At 37.3% G+C, this 17,363-nt stretch overlaps 2 protein-coding genes across 3 annotated transcripts; both read right to left on the bottom strand.

The window, feature by feature from the left end:
* Positions 1-428: 428 nt before the first annotated feature.
* On the bottom strand, positions 429-10,458 carry LOC113513356 (uncharacterized). Of its 2 annotated transcripts, XM_052898816.1 has the most exons (8): positions 10,128-10,452; positions 5,431-5,618; positions 4,844-4,983; positions 3,977-4,122; positions 3,711-3,823; positions 3,209-3,343; positions 2,666-2,830; positions 429-1,248 (listed from the first exon to the last, which is right to left on the bottom strand). In XM_052898816.1, the coding sequence occupies exons 1-8, from the start codon at positions 10,213-10,215 to the stop codon at positions 1,015-1,017; spliced, it is 1,209 nt and encodes a 402-aa protein (XP_052754776.1). In that variant the 5' UTR covers positions 10,216-10,452; the 3' UTR covers positions 429-1,014. The 2 variants fall into 2 exon arrangements, with proteins under 2 accessions (XP_052754776.1, XP_052754779.1); XM_052898819.1 differs by lacking the exon at positions 5,431-5,618 and having other exon boundaries at positions 10,128-10,458.
* A 4,930-nt stretch (positions 10,459-15,388) lies between these two features.
* On the bottom strand, positions 15,389-16,959 carry LOC113510034 (methyltransferase-like protein 17, mitochondrial). Its single transcript, XM_026893452.3, has one exon. The coding sequence runs from the start codon at positions 16,727-16,729 to the stop codon at positions 15,398-15,400; it is 1,332 nt and encodes a 443-aa protein (XP_026749253.1). The 5' UTR covers positions 16,730-16,959; the 3' UTR covers positions 15,389-15,397.
* Between the last annotated feature and the right edge of the window lie 404 nt (positions 16,960-17,363).

Here is a 17,363-nt window from a genome sequence, read left to right as displayed (position 1 = left end):
TCTTACTATAAGTTTAAAAAAAAAATATCCTATAGTCCATATTTCAGTACAGAAATAAAAATTAAATTACTCGTAATTACTTTATCCACTCGTAACTAACTGCTTTATCGACACAGCAACACTAAGTCTACTTGACAATAGATGGCGTTGTTAAGCAACACTAACACAACGAGTGTTTAGTACATGACAATAGATGGCAGATTTTACTAAAAAAACTAACAAAGCTCGGTCTTCCAGATACTAATTGTTAGTAATAACAATCACAGTGCGAGGTGAGAAACTGTGACGCAAAACGCTCTACGACTCCTGGAAAAGACTTCCGGATGAAATAGAAACAATTATCGGAAACGTAAAAACGCAGTGAGTTCATGATATTCCCGTTACCTATGTATGTGGGATCAAGGGTTTACAAAATGAAAAATAGTTGGTGCATGTTACTATGTAATTGAATCTTTTCTTAAAATTATAATAAATAAAAAATTATAACACCATTAAACAGCTATATATAGGGCTGTCATCCGTCCAGAATTCCCCGGATTTGTTCTAGTTTAAAAGGCGTCCTGGGGTCGTCGGGCAGGGGTTTTTAAAAAGTGTCGGGTGCAACCCGGACACTTTTGTTGTCAGGGGAAATTCAATTTTTTTCTAGGCAGGCGATCAATTAAAATAAATTATAGTTTTTTTTTTATACTACTTAGAATGGCAAACAAGCTGACGGCCCACCTGATGGAAAGTGGTAACCGTCGCCTATATACATGAGCAGTACCATGGACATAACAGAGTATACTGTTTCGCTTATGATACCCCCCATGCGTTGCCATTCCTGAGGACTCGGGTGTTATTCCTCTGTACCCAGTAAATTCACGCCATATCCCACCCTTCAAACCGAAACACAGCCATGCAAACACAACTGCTTCACGATTGAAACACGAGAGAGACAGAGGTACCCAAGCAATCGAGGGAGAGTCTTCTGTACAGACTCTCCCTTTGCTGTCCAGTGTAAATCTATGTAATAAATTACTCAAATATCTCCTTAACATCCAAATGTGGTGTGTGTGGCACCACGGCCGCCAACGCAGCGTAGTCGCAGCAGAAGCTGTGCGTGCCGTCATTGCGCCGCCAGTGCAGCCACGCGTGCCGCGAACACTTCGCGTCGCAGAACGTCAGCCGCTCCACCATCGTGCCGTTGTAGAACGACGAGTTTATTGAGACGAAAGCCGCGGCTGACTTCTTCACGGGGTCGTACACTAGCTGTAAATTTATTAAATTAATCCATTTTTCTAGCAATATATCTTATCATTTGAATTATCAAGTACTAGCGGCACGTCCCGGCTTCGCACGGGTGGCCATTTTTAAAACATTTTAAAAAGGGGCTATTGTGACATAACGATAATAGTTGGATAACATAGGTATCGCGAAGTTTTTTGTAGTTATTGATATTTTCTTCAATATTGTAGAACACACTTTTGTCTTATCACCAATAGTTTCCGCAGCGCACGCGACCAAAGATATTTTATAGCATTTTTTACACCTTGAGTTACGTTACTAGAGGTTTAGTATGGACCTCTAATCTTTTCTAGCAATAAATATAGCCTATGTTACTCGGGGTGAATGTAGCTTTCTAATGGTGAAAGAATTTTTGAAATCGGCAAAGTAGTTTTTGAGTTTATTCATTACAAACATACATACACACAAAAATACAAATCTTTCCTCTTTATAATATTAGTGTAGATAGTGTAGATATAGTACATTATACAGGGTCTATGTCCTATCAGCAGGTCTGCTCTTGAATCCAATACCAATATCAATCCAATCCATTGCCAATGACAATTTTACACTGCACTCATGTAACAACAGTTAGGGATTAATTTATAATTGGGATCGATTTACTATAGTTCGCATTAGGGGGAAAGGGATTGTTAGTAATGGGGTCAAATAGCCCCATTACTAGCAATATACCTTGTCAGGTCGACCTCCACGTGGTTCCCCCTGGAAACCATCATGGCTAATTCTAGTTGTATTCGTCAGGATGGGCAAACTGATCTACTTTCATCCTCATCAGTCATCTATCACTGGCGCCCCGCCAGTGTATACCGATAGCGCGGACGGGGTTACCATACCATTGTCACCTATTAAAAAAAAATAGTTCGCATTGGCAAGTTGCACTAGTATGCATCTATCAGAACGATATGAAACCGTTACGTCGCTAGTGTTGCCAATTCGAGAGTGTGAACTCAATTCCAATATTGATCTATTTGGTTGGGGGGAAAGGGACTGTTAGTTATGGAGACTGAGAATTCCATTGCTAGTAATATACCCCAACCAGGTCGACCTCCTCGCGGTTCCCCCTGAAAACTATCATGGTTAATTCCTGATGAATTCATCACGATGGGCTAACTGGCCTGTTTTCATTCTCATCTATCACCCTTCACTGGTGCTCCGCCAGCATATCCCGTTAGCGCAGGCGGGGTTACCATACTATTTGCACCCATAAAAAAAACGTTACGATGGGTTAACTTACCTACCTTTTCATCGTCACCTATCATCCCTTAGTACCTTCATATTCGTATACGCTGGCGGAGTCTGCTACTCCGCCAGCGTATACTGATAGCGTAGGTGGGGTTACCATTCCATTTAGACATAAAAAATAAAGGAAAAAATGTCTTACCTTAAAAAAATACAGCGGCACTGGTAGAATTCCATTGTTGTTCTCATCAAATTCCAGATAGAGGTCCCGGGGCTGCCCTGTATTGTCAGGGAGGGACATTACACCCATCGTGCCTGTGTACACGACCACGGGGGAACCGTAGGTGTTTATGCGTCGACGCAACGCCTGGGATTAAGGGGGAAGGAATTGTTAGTTTCGCAGACTACCATGATCTCCACATGGCCCCCCTGGAAACCATCGTGCTGAATTCCAAGTGTATTCATCACGATGGGCTAACTGACCTGTCTTGACCTGCCATTATCATCCATTGAAAAAAAAACAGTCACTGGCAATGTCACCGCATGAAATGTATTGCTATACCATGTATTCTGGTATATCTATGGTGCTATTCATGGCTATGGGTGACAGATAAGTAAGTACATTTCCCCTCAGATTACCTGTCAGCTTAATTCAAAGATTTCAGAGTGGAATTCGATTTAAATCTATCCAAGATAGTACAGTACTGGTACCAGGAAAACAGAAGTCGTTAAGAGGTCGACTTACAGATTCAAGTGCAGCCCAGTCGCCCACGTTCCCGCGCTGCCACTGTGGTGCGCTGTTCACATAATGGTACGAAGCGGCCTGCTGACCTCGCATTATGAAGTCCCCTCGTGCTGCGAGGTGACCACGAGCTATGTACTGTAATAAAATAAAAATTAATGTAAGAAATCTTATCTTACTTCTTATTGATACAATAGAATTGTAACTAATCGATGTCTGTTTATTAGAGATATTAATATATATATATATATATATATATATATATATATATATATATATATATATATATATATATATATATATATATATATATATATATATATATATATATATAGGATAAGGAAGAACAATAGTAACTCTAAAAAGTACCGAAGGGAACAGTTGTTGGCCCAACTCACCGAACTACATCCTCGCCTATGATGCCTCCCTAGTACTTTACCAGCGTATGCTAATAGCGTAGCCGGGGTTAAAATTCCATTTTCATCCCTTAAAAAAGAAAAACTACCTGAGTTTTATTAGTGTACTTCTTGTGCATCTCTGGACCCAAGATGGCGTCGATCTGCTGACTCTGCTGTGTATATGCTTTGTTTATATTCACCTTTTTAAATAGAGTGCTATCTGGAAACCAGAGTAAGGAGCGTTCATAAGGAAGTATGGCGATTTTCAAAAACAATTTACAACGTTGCTTAATGATTATTTAAAAAGTGACCTCTGCCTTTGAACTAAATGTGAAATTTGGAATATAATGCATAAATCAAGCGCCGATCTTACCATAAAACTTCTCTGACCCCTGTTTAAATTCGTGGAAGACAATCGCCGGCGTCAACTGATACTTCACGTAGAGAGTGGTCAGTAGGTTTCGATCGAAGCATGCTTCGTACAATGGATAAATTTTGCTCTGGATGTTGTAACCTACCCTGAAATAATATATTTTTTTGGATGATAATGAAATGGTAGTCTCACCTGCGCTATCGGTATACGTGGTTGCCAATTAGACTGCCAGGCGTGGCAAATACCTGCAAAACCCAATTTTGGGGGAGGTCTCTATGTTCAGCACTGAACATCATCGTGTTGTATTTCAGCAGCGCTGTAGCATGCCTTTTAAGAGTAGACATGCAATTGTTTCAACTTTTATATAATAACCTATATAGATAGATAGATAATTTATTTACATTACTTACAGCACACAAATTACAATAAAAAAACATACGCATAATACACAGTAAAAGAGATAAAAGAATGAAAATAAAAAAGCACAAAACAAGGAAACAAAATATATAAATCAACAAGTGTGCCATAGTAACACAAAATGGTCACAACTCAGTTTATTGCTTCGCCCTTAAAAGAGCAAAACACTGATATTCTGTTGTGGCCAAGAGTGAGTCGCGAAACTCCTCATTAAAAATAACAATAAAAATAAATATAAATAAACTGCATTCTGTGTGTCCATTACATTCGCCTCCATTTGATATTTGAGATATATCAATGATAAGTACAGAATTCTCACTAGAACCCCAATAACGGACATACATACCGATACCGCAGGTGTAGTTACTATTCTATTTATTAATATATATATATAATATATATATATATATATATATATATATATATATATATATATATATATATATATACCTGATCAAGGAATTGCCTGCGTAACATTTCTCTCGGATGACCTCGACATTAGCCGTGGGAAGCATGTTGCAGCGGATATCAGAAAATTGGCCGATCCATCGCTCCACACGGAACGTCGTATTTATGATGCAATGCGCTTCCTGGAAGTAATGAAATAGGTAGAGCCAGTTCCAGCCCTTTGTGGAGGTAGAGCGAGATTGTCTTCCGGCGTCTTTTGGTCTACGCTTTTTCACATATATACTATTTACCAGAGGGAGACTTTGTACAAAAATCGTATGCTCGAGCACCTCTGTCCCATTTGTGTTTTAACCGTGAAGCAGTTGTGTTTGCATGGCTGTGTTTCGGTTTGAAGGGTGCGATATGGCAGTGAATTTACAGGGTACATAGGAATAACACCTGAGTCCTCAGGAATTGCAACGCATAGGGGGTATCATGGGCGAAACAGTATACTCTGTTATGTCCATGCTACTACTCATGTCTATAGGCGACGGTTACCACTTTCCATCCTGTGGTAATCCTTTACCACCCTGTTAAAGTGATCTACTTCATTGGATTGACTGTACCAGGCAAAAAGGCTTCTGACTCACCACAGCCACGTAGCCCGTTGTGATATTTCTAGTGAACACACGTCGGCCTCTCCCGGGACACGCCACCAGAACAGTGTCGGATTGTTGTAATACGACTGCACCGGTATTGTTCGGTGAGAGATATTGTCCATTGCGAAGATAAACTGGTGATGGCAGTCCGAAATCCATGTTCAACACAAGGGAGCATTCTGAAATAATTAGTTTACATAGGAATCGAATCGAATAATTAGTTACTATATAATGCGGGATCGTTGAACACGGGTCATGATGATTTCCTTATTGCAATGAATCGTTTCGAACCGGATATTGTGGCGATAAACGAGACATGGTTGCCGGCAGGCCAGGAGGCGCGTGCCCCCACGGTGCCAGGGTACCGGCTAAGGAACACGCCGCGTCCGCAGCACATGCGTGGCGGTAGAGGGGGTGGTGTAGTTTTTTATGTTAAGCAAGACATGCGCGTGCGCTATGTAAAGCATCCCAATGGAGGTATTGAGCAGATGTGGCTATCGACAATAGTAAATGGTTATCGTGTTATTGTAGGTACGGCGTATAGACCACAGTGGTTAAACGTAGACTTATTTATTGATGCATTAACCGAATCGGTAACATATTTTTCAAACTATGATCACGTTGTGCTGCTAGGTGATTTTAATATCAATTTACTCGATAGTTCGAATAACAGTGTAATTAAATTCAACCAATTTTTAAGCTGTATGGATCTTAAACAGTGAATGAACCGACACATTTTTCAGTTGGTTCCGATACTTTAATTGATCTTGTATGTACAAATTGTAGGATCCGTGACATTTCTGTCACAAATATTACTGGTTCACTTGGCCATGCGATGATAAATGTTACTCTCACATTAAGGAAATCTAAAATTCCACCTAGATCCGTGACATATAGACCCATAAAAAATATAGACATAAATAAATTTAATGAGGACCTTCTTGCACATGATTGGGCGTCTGTTTCGTGTATGAGCACGGTTGATGATATGGTCGATAGATTTAATACGCTTATTATGTCCCTTTTCGACAGGCATGGTCCAATAATGACGAGAAAATTCAAACGTCATCAGTCACTTCCTTGGATAACTGATACAATTAAGTGCATGATTGACTTACGCAACAAAGCACATAATAAATATCGTAAGTCTAAATTGGAGAGGGACAAAAAATATTATAAAGACCTCAAAAATACAGTGTCTGTGAGTATTGCTGCTGAGAAGAAAGCCTATTATAATCATTATATTAACTCTAATACGAGTAATAGTAAAGTGTTTTGGAAGAATTTGAGGGATAGAATATTAATAGATCCTTGTAAAAGTGATTATCTTCCTGACAGCTTTAACGACCCTAATAGTATTAATAAATATTTTCTAAAAGTACCCGGACCTGAAAAAGTCCCTATTTCACAGCTAACCTATTTTGAATTTCATCGGTTTAATACAACGACGCCTAGTTTTAGATTGGAACCTATCAGTTCAAATGATGTTGCCAAGTATATTTTGTCCATACAAACAAACGCAATTGGGACTGATGGTATTAGTCGGGACATGGTTTTGCTTACCCTACCACATACTCTCTCTATTATTACTGATATAATTAACAAATCAATTGTAACAGGTGTGGTTCCTCATCAGTGGAAAAAGGCATTAATTACTCCTCTTCCTAAAGTTGACCATCCAAAGGAATTTAAAGATCTGAGACCTATTAGTATATTGCCTTTTTTATCTAAAATCTTGGAAAAAGCCATATACATTCAATTATTAAAATACATTGAAGTCAACAAGATACTGCCGCTTTTCCAGTCGGGGTTTCGAAAGGGCAGAGGCACTGTCACAACATTGCTTGATGTGACAGACAACATATTGGCTGCTCAAGATGATGGTCAAGGCTCTATATTAACTTTACTTGATTTTTCCCGCGCATTTGATAGTCTCAATATTTCATTGTTACTTTCTAAATTGTCATATTATGGGTTTGATCATCACTCGATTAATTGGTTTAAGAGTTATTTAGGAGAGCGATTTCAGGCAGTTAAATTGCTGAAGGATGATGGTACTTGTATGATATCTTCCCCCAGGTTGGTGAAGCGTGGAGTTCCTCAAGGATCTATACTGGGCCCACTTCTATTTATTATATACAGTGCCGACCTCCCTAATGTTATTAAGAACTGTAACTATCATTGTTATGCGGACGATGTACAACTGTATATATCTAGAAGTCAAATTGGGATATCTAATGCCGTTCAGAAAATGAATGAAGATTTAGATCGCACCGCTGCATGGTCTAATAATAATGCTCTTGTTCTTAATCCTTTAAAATCAAAATATATGGTAATTGGCTCGAAAAATCAAATTGAGAAGGCATCGAATAATAATCTAGTTGTAAAGATCGGTGATACAAATATTGAACATGTTTGCGAGGCAAAGAACCTTGGTGTGCTTTTTGACAGTAATTTGCGTTTTGAAAACCATGTGTTGGGTTTGGTCCGGAATTGCTTTTATCGACTTAAAATATTATACAAGATACGAAATTTGTTGTCAGAAAGATCACGAATCTCTGTGAATCTCTTGTGTTATCCAGATTAAATTATGGTGATCTGGTCTACGGGCCTCGTCTCCTTTCTTCATCTCGTCGAATGATACAGAGGATTCAGAATGCGTGCTGTCGCTTTTGCTTTGTTGTTTCACCTCGTAGTCACATTACACCATATTTGAATGAAGCATCTATGTTGAACATGGACTCACGTAGGCGATTGCACCTTGCTGTACTTATGTTTGATCTTCTAAAATTTAAATCCCCTGAATATCTATATAAAAAACTCAAATTTCCGACTTTCAACAATTATTATGGATGTAATGTGTCTCGATCAACACGGCCCCCGTTGGCGGTTCATAACCATAGGACAGTCGCTTTTACCGGATGTTTTCGCCACCAGGCGACTAAATGCTGGAATAACATACCCCCTCCAATGAGACTAGCTGCATCCAAATCAATTTTTAAAAAGTTGATAAAGCAGTATTTATTAAATAGGCAAAAATTTGGATTAGTTGCCTGGTAGCGACCTTTAACATAATTACTGTGGTGAATTATTATTTATATATGTTACATATTATGTTTAATTAATTAATGAAATATATTATTTATGCATCATCTATTTAAGTATGTATCTATATAATATAATTTTACCTTTTGCTATTAAATTGGTTACACAGGTTACACTCTGGGTTTGTTGCACGCGTCCGTGTAGCCTTACTTCAGGTTGCAGCTGAAAATCAGTGCTTTGCTTTTAAGCAAAAGTATCACTGAGCTGTAGCCTTTTTGGGTCACTGCGACACACTTGGTGAAAACATATCTCCAATATTCATTTTTTGTTTTATATGTTGTTTTATATTTGAAAAAATGTAAATAATCAAATTGTATCATTTTATTCATTAATTTACGTGTGTTAAATGGCTCAAATAAAAAAAAAAAGAATCGTAATTTTTTTTATAAGGGCCAAACGAGCATGCGGCTCACCTGATGGTAAGTGACTACCGCCGCCCATGATCACCCACAACACCAGCAGCATTGCAGGTGTGCTGTCGGCCTTTTAAAAAGGAATATGCTCTTTTCTTAAAGGTTATGATGTCGTATCGGTTCGGAAATACTGCAGCTGGAAGTTGATTCCAAAGAGTGGTTGTGCGTGGAAGAAAGTGCCTTGAAAAACGCACGGTGGAGGACCGCTATTCATCCAGATGGTTAGCAAATATTTGTTATTATATAACTATAATAAAATGTATAATACTAATATGTCTCTCTACCATCTTTTTTTATGCTACTTAGAATGGCAAACAAGCTGACAGCCCACCTGATTTAAAATTGTAACCGTCCCCTATAGACACGACATGACGTGTATCATATACATAACAAAGTGTACTGTTTCGCCCATGATACCCGCCATGCGTTGCCATTCCTGAGGACTCAGGTGTTATTCCTCTGTACCCAGTAAATTCACTGCCATATCCCACCCTTCAAACCGAAACACAGTTATGCAAACACAACTAAATACAATCATAAAAAATTGACGATTTAAAAGTGCTTATAAACAAACCTATTTGAATAAAGATTGTTTCGATTCTTTTCTATCTAAACGTGCGAAGCCGAGGCCAATCACTTGTTCTTACTAATATTATAAATGTAAAAATGAATTTGTTTGTATGTTTATCTATTTGTTAGTGTTGTCGGATTCCTTTACCGTTCTTTTTCTGAATGTTGGTATTTTTAATCTTATTTTTTTATTATATTTTTTTTAACAACAAAAAGTAAACGCGAGAATACTTAATGTCTCTTTCTATTTTTAATCTGTTTGAATTTTTTTTATCTAAAAAGATAGATCTGGTTTTTAAATTGGTCTCATAGAATTTTTTACATACTGGGTTTAGTATTTTAATTTTTATATTATTTTCAATATAATTTGTTATACCACGATAGAATTGATTTTTTTTATGGAACATAATCTTAAATTATTGTTAATCTCGTCTGTTTTTTTTTTAATTTATTAAATGATCATTAAAATCGGTTTAGGATGACAAACACATACGTAACGAACAAAATAAAGCCGTCAAATAATGTTCCAAGGTTGAATAAAATAATAAAAAATATAACTGCATGCATTATTACCTATAGTATTAAAAAAAAAAAACTTACCGCCGTCAACCTTGTAGACTGCATAAATTATGAATATTATAAAAAGTATTATAAACTTAAAGCTCGTGTCCATTGCGCGTGGGTGCATTATAATAACGGTAAACGAAACTGTACAAACATCTAACGGAATATCACTGCTTATTTTTACACGCCGACAGTGAACACTTCCTTAAAATACTTTTCCCGCCAAATCTACACGTTGCTCTATGGGAGGGCAAAGAGTAAATGAGCAGAATGTGTATGCAGCCTTTGCTTTGTTACGTACTCATTACGTCGGAAAACAATCGATGTGTTTTATGCTTCTACAATTTACTCTATCAATAAAATCATTACAAACTCGCCTCTAAGTGGATTGCTAATTACTTAGATACGTACTTGCGCTACCAATTACGCTAGTACTCGTTTTATGTCTTTATTTTATAGGCCGATGACTCAAATTTAAGCAAATATTTTCTTTTAAATCTTATTCATTTTCTAATGACGTTGTAAACATGCTTATCGGGAATTTCACAAAATTACTGTGTCATTTCCGACAATGACGAATATAACTATCACTGTGACGCAAAGCGCCATACGCCCCCTGAAGACGACGACGAGTTAAGAGAATTCTTGATAATCCCAGGCTTGTAAGCGGTATCGAAAAACTAAGTCTTAGAAGAGATATTGCCTCACTCTGCGTGTTCTACCGCTTGTACAACGGACTATGCTCAGAGGAATTGTTCAATATGATGCTCACGGCCATTTTCTACCATCGTACGGCTCGCCTACAGCCTAAACGGTCGCGTACAACGCAGTTTCAGCGATGTTTTCTCCCAAGAACACTCAGGTTATGGAACGAGCTCCCTGCCGAGGTTTTCCCAAGAGACAACAACATGGGGTTCTTCAAAAGGGGGATAAATATATTTACTGTATATACTTGAAGCGGGCATATTTGTTAAATTAAATAATCACATGTTTACAGAAGCAAAAGAGCAAATACAAAGAAGCGCAAGATACCCTAAAAAACCTAGTGACTAATACAATTCCTAAAACAAGCCATTTATTAAGAAATTCCTATATGATGTGTTTAAAAATCTTTAACAATATACCTACGGATATAAAGGAACTTTTATTAAATTAATTTAAAATTGTATTACGTAAATGGTTACTTAGCAAAAGCTTTACTCTGTTGACGAATTTTTCAAGAAAGAATAGATAAATATCTAATATAGTTGTCGGGGGGGAAAGGGATTGTTGGCAATGGAGTTTGACAGTCCCATTGCTAGCAATATGCCTTATTAGGTCGATCTCCACGTGGTTCCCCCTGGAAACCATCGTGAACAATTCTTGTTGAATTCGTCACGATGAACTAACTGACCTACTCCTTCCTCACCTATCATCCTTCACTGGTGCACCGCCGGTGTATACCGATAGCGCGGGTGGGGTTACTATTCCATTATCATATATATATATATATATATATATATATATATATATATATATATATATATATATATATATATATATATATATATATATATATATATATATATATATATATATTTTTTTTTTATGATGACATATATATATATATACATATATATCGTCAGGCGTTCATAGGCATAAAAATATATAATAATAGTATATAGGATATAAAAATATCGGATGATATTAAAACAATAGTCGAAAATGCCATACATAGTGTTTTCGCAAAATTTCCGTTATGCATGTATATAAATGTATTGTTTTTGATATTTTTAATGGATGATAATGAAACGGTAATCCCGTCTGCGCTATCAGTATAAGCTGGAGCGGGGCACCAGTGAGGAAGGTCAGTTAGCCAATCGTGATGAATACACCTAGAACCAGAGGGAGACTTTGTACAAAAGTCGATTGCTTGCGTAACTGTCCCATTCGTGTTTCTACCGTGAAGCAGTTGTCTTGCATGGCTGTGTTTCGGTTTGAAGGGTGGGATATGGCGTGAATTTACACGGTACAGAGGAATAACATCTGAGTCCTCAAGAATGATAACGCATGGGGGTATCATGGGTGAAACAGTATACTCTGTTATGTCCGTGGTACTGCTCATATCTATTGGTGACGGTTACCACTTTCCATCAGTTGGGCCGTCAGCTTGTTTGCCTTGTTGTTTCGTTTGTGAGTGTGCCATAGCAATACAAAATGGCCACAACTCAGTTTATTGCTTCGCCCTTAAAAGAGCGAAGCACTGATATTCTGTTGCGGCCAAAGGGAATAGGGTAACAATAAAATAATATTACCAGATTATCCGTACAATAAAAAAAGATTAATATACAGTAAACAGACAGATATGACAGTCTATCTAGCAAACAAATGGGACATGGAGGTAACTTGCAGGAATGTCTAACTTTTGCCTCTCAATTAAGAATTTTAGGAAATGAATTTTGAAACTGGACTTAGTGGCGATCAGTCTTATGGGAGGTGGTATATTGTTCCAACATTTTGTGGCTTGATATCGGAAGCTACCATTAAAAGCTGCCGTTTGCTTTGGCCGCAACAGAATATCAGTGCTTCGCTCTTTTGAGGGCGAAGCAATAAACTGAGTTGTGGCCATTTTGTATTGTTATGGCGCACGGACAAACGAAAATTGTACTTGGCTTTATGTATTTTTGTTAATCATTTATGTTAACTCGCTTTTTATGTATATCTATATATGTAAGTAATGTAAATAAATCATCTATCCATCTATCTATTTGTGTAATGAAATGAAATGAAATGAAATTTATTTGTAACAAAATTAACATACAGTTACAACATCCGTATTTTAGTTAATTACCTAAATAATAATATAATTAAATAAAATAATTAATCTCAATCACTCAACCTACATAACAGGAAAATTCCTAACGTCATTACATCATTTGCTTACGTTAACTTTTCAGACCAAAAATAGTTTTCCTGTACAATGCTTTATTTTTAACATTTCAGCCATTATCCGTTCACTGCTGTACTTAAACCACCCCCATAGACTGCCATAAACAACGGTCCTGAGCCAACTGCATCCACTGACTCCCTGCAATGCATTTCAGGTCGTCACTCCATTTAGTGGGGGGTTATCCTGCACTGCGTATGCCCGTACGCGGTCGCCACTCGAGAACCTTTCTTCCCCATCGGTTGTCGGTTCTTTGAGCTGCGTGACCAGTCCATTACTTCAGGTTCACTTCAGCTTGCTTATCCTTCGGACTATGTCGGTTATTTTGTTTATTTGCGGATATCCTCGTTTCGGATTCTATCACGCAAAGAGACTTCGAGCATAGCCCTCTATTCTTGGAGGGAAAGGAATTGTTAGTAATGGAGACTGAGAATCCCATTGCTAGCAATATACCCAACCAGGTAGACCTCCTCGCGGTTCCCCCTGGAAACTATCATGGTTAATTCCTGATGAAATCATCATGATAGGCTAACTGGCCTGTTTTCATTCTCATCTATCACCCTTCACTGGTGCTCCGCCAGCGTATCCCGTTAGCGCAGGCGGTGTTACCATACCATATTCATCTAATAAGAAAAAAAACATACTACGTAATGATAGACTGGCAATGCAAACACAAAAACGAGACAAGAAAGTGATTACACTAGTGTGCGTGTTTTGTAAATGTGTACACGTGACACGATCTGAATTTGTATGGAATTGAAGTCGCAAAAAAAGCAATAATTCACGTATTTGTTATAATTTTAATTGCGATTCTGGAACGTTCATAAATTTATTTGGATTTAAATTAGATACTTCTTCTATCAATTCTTGTACAAAATATTTCGGATAATATTGCAAAAGGTAAGTAGGTAAGGTAAAATATTTAAAGCGTATTTACATGACAAATGTACAGTTTCGTGGTGTATTTTCCTGTTTTATTTTATATTCAAGTACAGCACATTTAACCATTTTTGAACCCCAATTGATGCTCCCTGTCGAGGTTTTTCCAAGAGACTACAGCATGGGGTTCTTCAAAAGGGGGGTAAAGAGGTTTCTTCAGGGTCGGCAACGCGCGCGCAATACCGCTGGTATTGCAGGTGTTTTATATAGGCTACGGTAACCACTTACCATTAGGTGGGCCGTATGCTTGTTTGCCACCTCAGTGGTATAAAAAAAAATATTTCAATTGTCCTGATCTGCTACTTCGACTCTCTCTAAGTACGTGTCCCAACCAAACCATTAAGATTAAATACCACCTTATTTCATCCATTTGTTTTCACTGACGATAGAAAATATTCATATTTCTGACGTGCAAGCGATATCATCTTGAGGAGGGGGGAAAGGGATAGTTAGCAATGGAGTTTGACAGCCCTATTGCTAGTAATATGCCCTATCAGGTCAACCTCTACGTTCCCGGTTCCCCCTGGAAACAATTCTCGTTGAATTCGTCACGATGGGCTAACTGACCTACTTCATCCTCACCTATCATCTTTCACTGGTGCACCGCCGGTGTATACCGATAGCGCGGGTGGGGTTTTTATTTCATATCACCTATTAAAAAAAAAAACCGATATCATCATTTCCTACTTTTATCCCAATTATTATTTGGGGTCGGCGTAATGTGGCTTTATTTATATTACTAAAGGATTTGGCCTATAATTTTACGACCGGCCGCCTGCCTGACGTCAACCCTCTTTGGCGTGCAAAGGATAAATTTAATAAAATATCTGGAGATCTCGATTTACATTTATTTAATTCTAAGATAGAATCCTAAAGACGTGTGCTGAGTCAACGGTTCTTTGATGGTTCAGATTTGAGCGTGTGATTTCATCTTTTTATTTTGTATAACTCCCTCCCTGTAATGTTGTTATTCTAAATTTAATTTAGTTGTTTGTAAGTATTAGTGACGTCATGTGCATCTTTTTTACAACACAGGGGGCAAACGAGCGCCTCACCTGCGGCTCACTTGATGGTAAGTGACTACCGCCGCCCATGATCACCCGCAACACCAACGGCATTGCAGGTGTACTGGCGGCCTTTTAAAAAGGAATATGCTCTTTTCTTGAAGGTTATGTTGTCATATCGGTTCGGAAATACTGCTGCTGGAAGTTGATTCCAAAGAGTGGTTGTGCGTGGGAGAAAGTGCCTTGAAAATCTTGTATTTATTTGTGAAAACCCGTAATTAGCTTTTTGTCTTTACTGTTTTTTTTTATTATGAAATTTTTTAGCTGTTGGTATTTCTTTAAAAGTAAAGTAATTAATAATTAATTAAAATTAAATTACAGTAATTAATATAAACTATGAGTATATACTTGAAATAAAAAGATTTATTTATTTATTATTATTTATTATTTTCTTTTACAGGTAACAGATCTCCCCAATTACTGGATCTGGCACATCTGTAGGTTGTTTGATCATATTTAGACTTGGAAAATATTACTTCCTTCAACTCCCCTTGTGCGGTACATAACCTACAAATGGTGTGGCCAGAACGTACAATTGGTGCACGGACTATCCTTGGCCACTGTGGATCATCAGATGGACGTACACCTTTCCTTAATATTACGTACGAAAACAAGTCTGCCATTACTTCAGATTTACCAGAAATTGGTAATGTTTCAAACTTCATTATGAAATTACATGGAGTTTTATGCTCGAGGTATCGTGGACATACATTGTCATTCGGACACGGTGAAAATGCATAACCATTATTTTGACCTTTCGGAAGGTTTAGGATAAATTCTCGTGCTTCATTAACTATTCTAAAGCCAGCATTTGTTCCATGTTCGACAACTATTAAGAAGTCCTCAGTTTTATTCCACAATTTTTGTATGGTTTCTAATCTCGTTTTCATGCTCGGCATTTCAAATAATGTGAACGCAGATAACACAATACTGTATTTCAGATCTGTAGATGCGGGCAAGAATTGTCTCTGGAAATAACTTTTTAAAGGAAACTCAACATTGTCTTTGCCCTTACACAGTATTAAACGGGCCAAATCGTGCATGTGTTGGGATGTATCTACACAGAAGTACTCAAATATATCACCTTGCCAATAATTGTTTATTGCCCATGTACCTGTACCAACACCAGAACCAAAATCGAAAAAACTATGGGGTTTATAATCTGGATATTTTTTTCTAATTTCGTCAAGCACACGTACCAGGACCGCATAATCGGGAGCGGCTCTCGCCATTAGATATTGCAAACAGGTTGGTTTGTCGTACGAAATATTACCCCATCTGTATACATTCCTCTTTAGCACATTAAAAACTGAAGTCTGTATTTTCTTCTGATACTTTTCGTCCTCGTCTGGAGTTAATTCTTTGTTGACATTTGAAAGCACTTTTTTAGAAATGCTATTGTAGATTTTAGCTGCCTTTACGTTGATATCGTCATCTTCTGGTGGTAGCAGTCTTGAACTGAGATAATTGTTTAATTTTATACTATCCTGTATCATAGATTTCGCTCCGGTGTCTTCTATTATTATTTTTATAGCCTTTTGAATGTCTGGAGGAATAGCAGCTATTTTCACCCGGGTCGTACCTGGGTGTTTCTTAGGTTTGAACTGTTTCGTATCAAAATTCTCTTTGATGGCAGCATCTATTGCAACTCTAGTGGAATAACTTACGTTCAATGTGGATATATATGTGAACTTTAATTTTCTATACATTTTTTAGGTTACTACAATAAAAGTGTACAATATAACCTAATCACTGGTTGGAAAACAAAAATGATAAAGTAATTGACTGTCTTACGATCACGACAATTAATCACTTAAATATTTTGCTTTACTTTATATTCTTTTCCTTTTTCTTTCTCTATACGTTTTTATGTTTTAAGTAATAAAACGATTAGGTAAATCAAAATAATAAATATGTCAAAATAATTCACAATTTGACAATACACTGACATAACATTCTTTCCATCTGTTCTTTCTCTATCTATGCCTGTGTGTGATTCCATCATAGATATAGATTCCATCCGTCGTTAATTATAAAAAACATTTTTTTTTTTTTTATCAAATAGATATATAATCATCATATTAGCCCTTAACTGTTTACTGCTGAACATAGGTCTCCCCCTTAGGGGTTTAACCAATAATATTATTATTTATTATAATAATAATCTAGATTATTAGTGATCTGTGAATTATTATTAATACTGTCAGTAGGGGGGAAAGGGATTGTTGTAAGGGGGTTTGACAGCCCCAGTGCTAGCGATATGCCTTATTAGGTCGACTTCCATGTGGTTCCCCCTAGAAACAATTCTTGTGATCGTGAACAATTCTTGTTGAATTTGTCACG

The sequence above is a fragment of the Galleria mellonella genome, unplaced genomic scaffold (assembly GCF_026898425.1).
Source record: "Galleria mellonella isolate WM207_F2 unplaced genomic scaffold, CSIRO_AGI_GalMel_v1 utg121, whole genome shotgun sequence".
Taxonomy (NCBI): Eukaryota; Metazoa; Arthropoda; class Insecta; order Lepidoptera; family Pyralidae; genus Galleria; species Galleria mellonella.
Note: the sequence above shows the minus strand (reverse complement) of the source record. Positions and strands in the feature narration are given on the sequence as shown.

What these genes read in the sequence shown, in the direction of transcription:
- LOC113513356 (XM_052898816.1), bottom strand. Translation starts at nt 10,215, where the DNA reads ATGCACCCACGCGCAATGGACACGAGCTTTAAGTTTATAATACTTTTT. An exon ending in AGTACACTAATAAAACTCAG is followed by an intron (nt 3,344 to 3,710) that starts GTAGTTTTTCTT and finishes ATTTTATTACAG; the next exon opens with TACATAGCTCGTGGTCACCT. An exon ending in ACTGGGCTGCACTTGAATCT is followed by an intron (nt 2,831 to 3,208) that starts GTAAGTCGACCT and finishes CCTTAATCCCAG; the next exon opens with GCGTTGCGTCGACGCATAAA.
- LOC113510034 (XM_026893452.3), bottom strand. Translation starts at nt 16,729, where the DNA reads ATGTATAGAAAATTAAAGTTCACATATATATCCACATTGAACGTAAGT.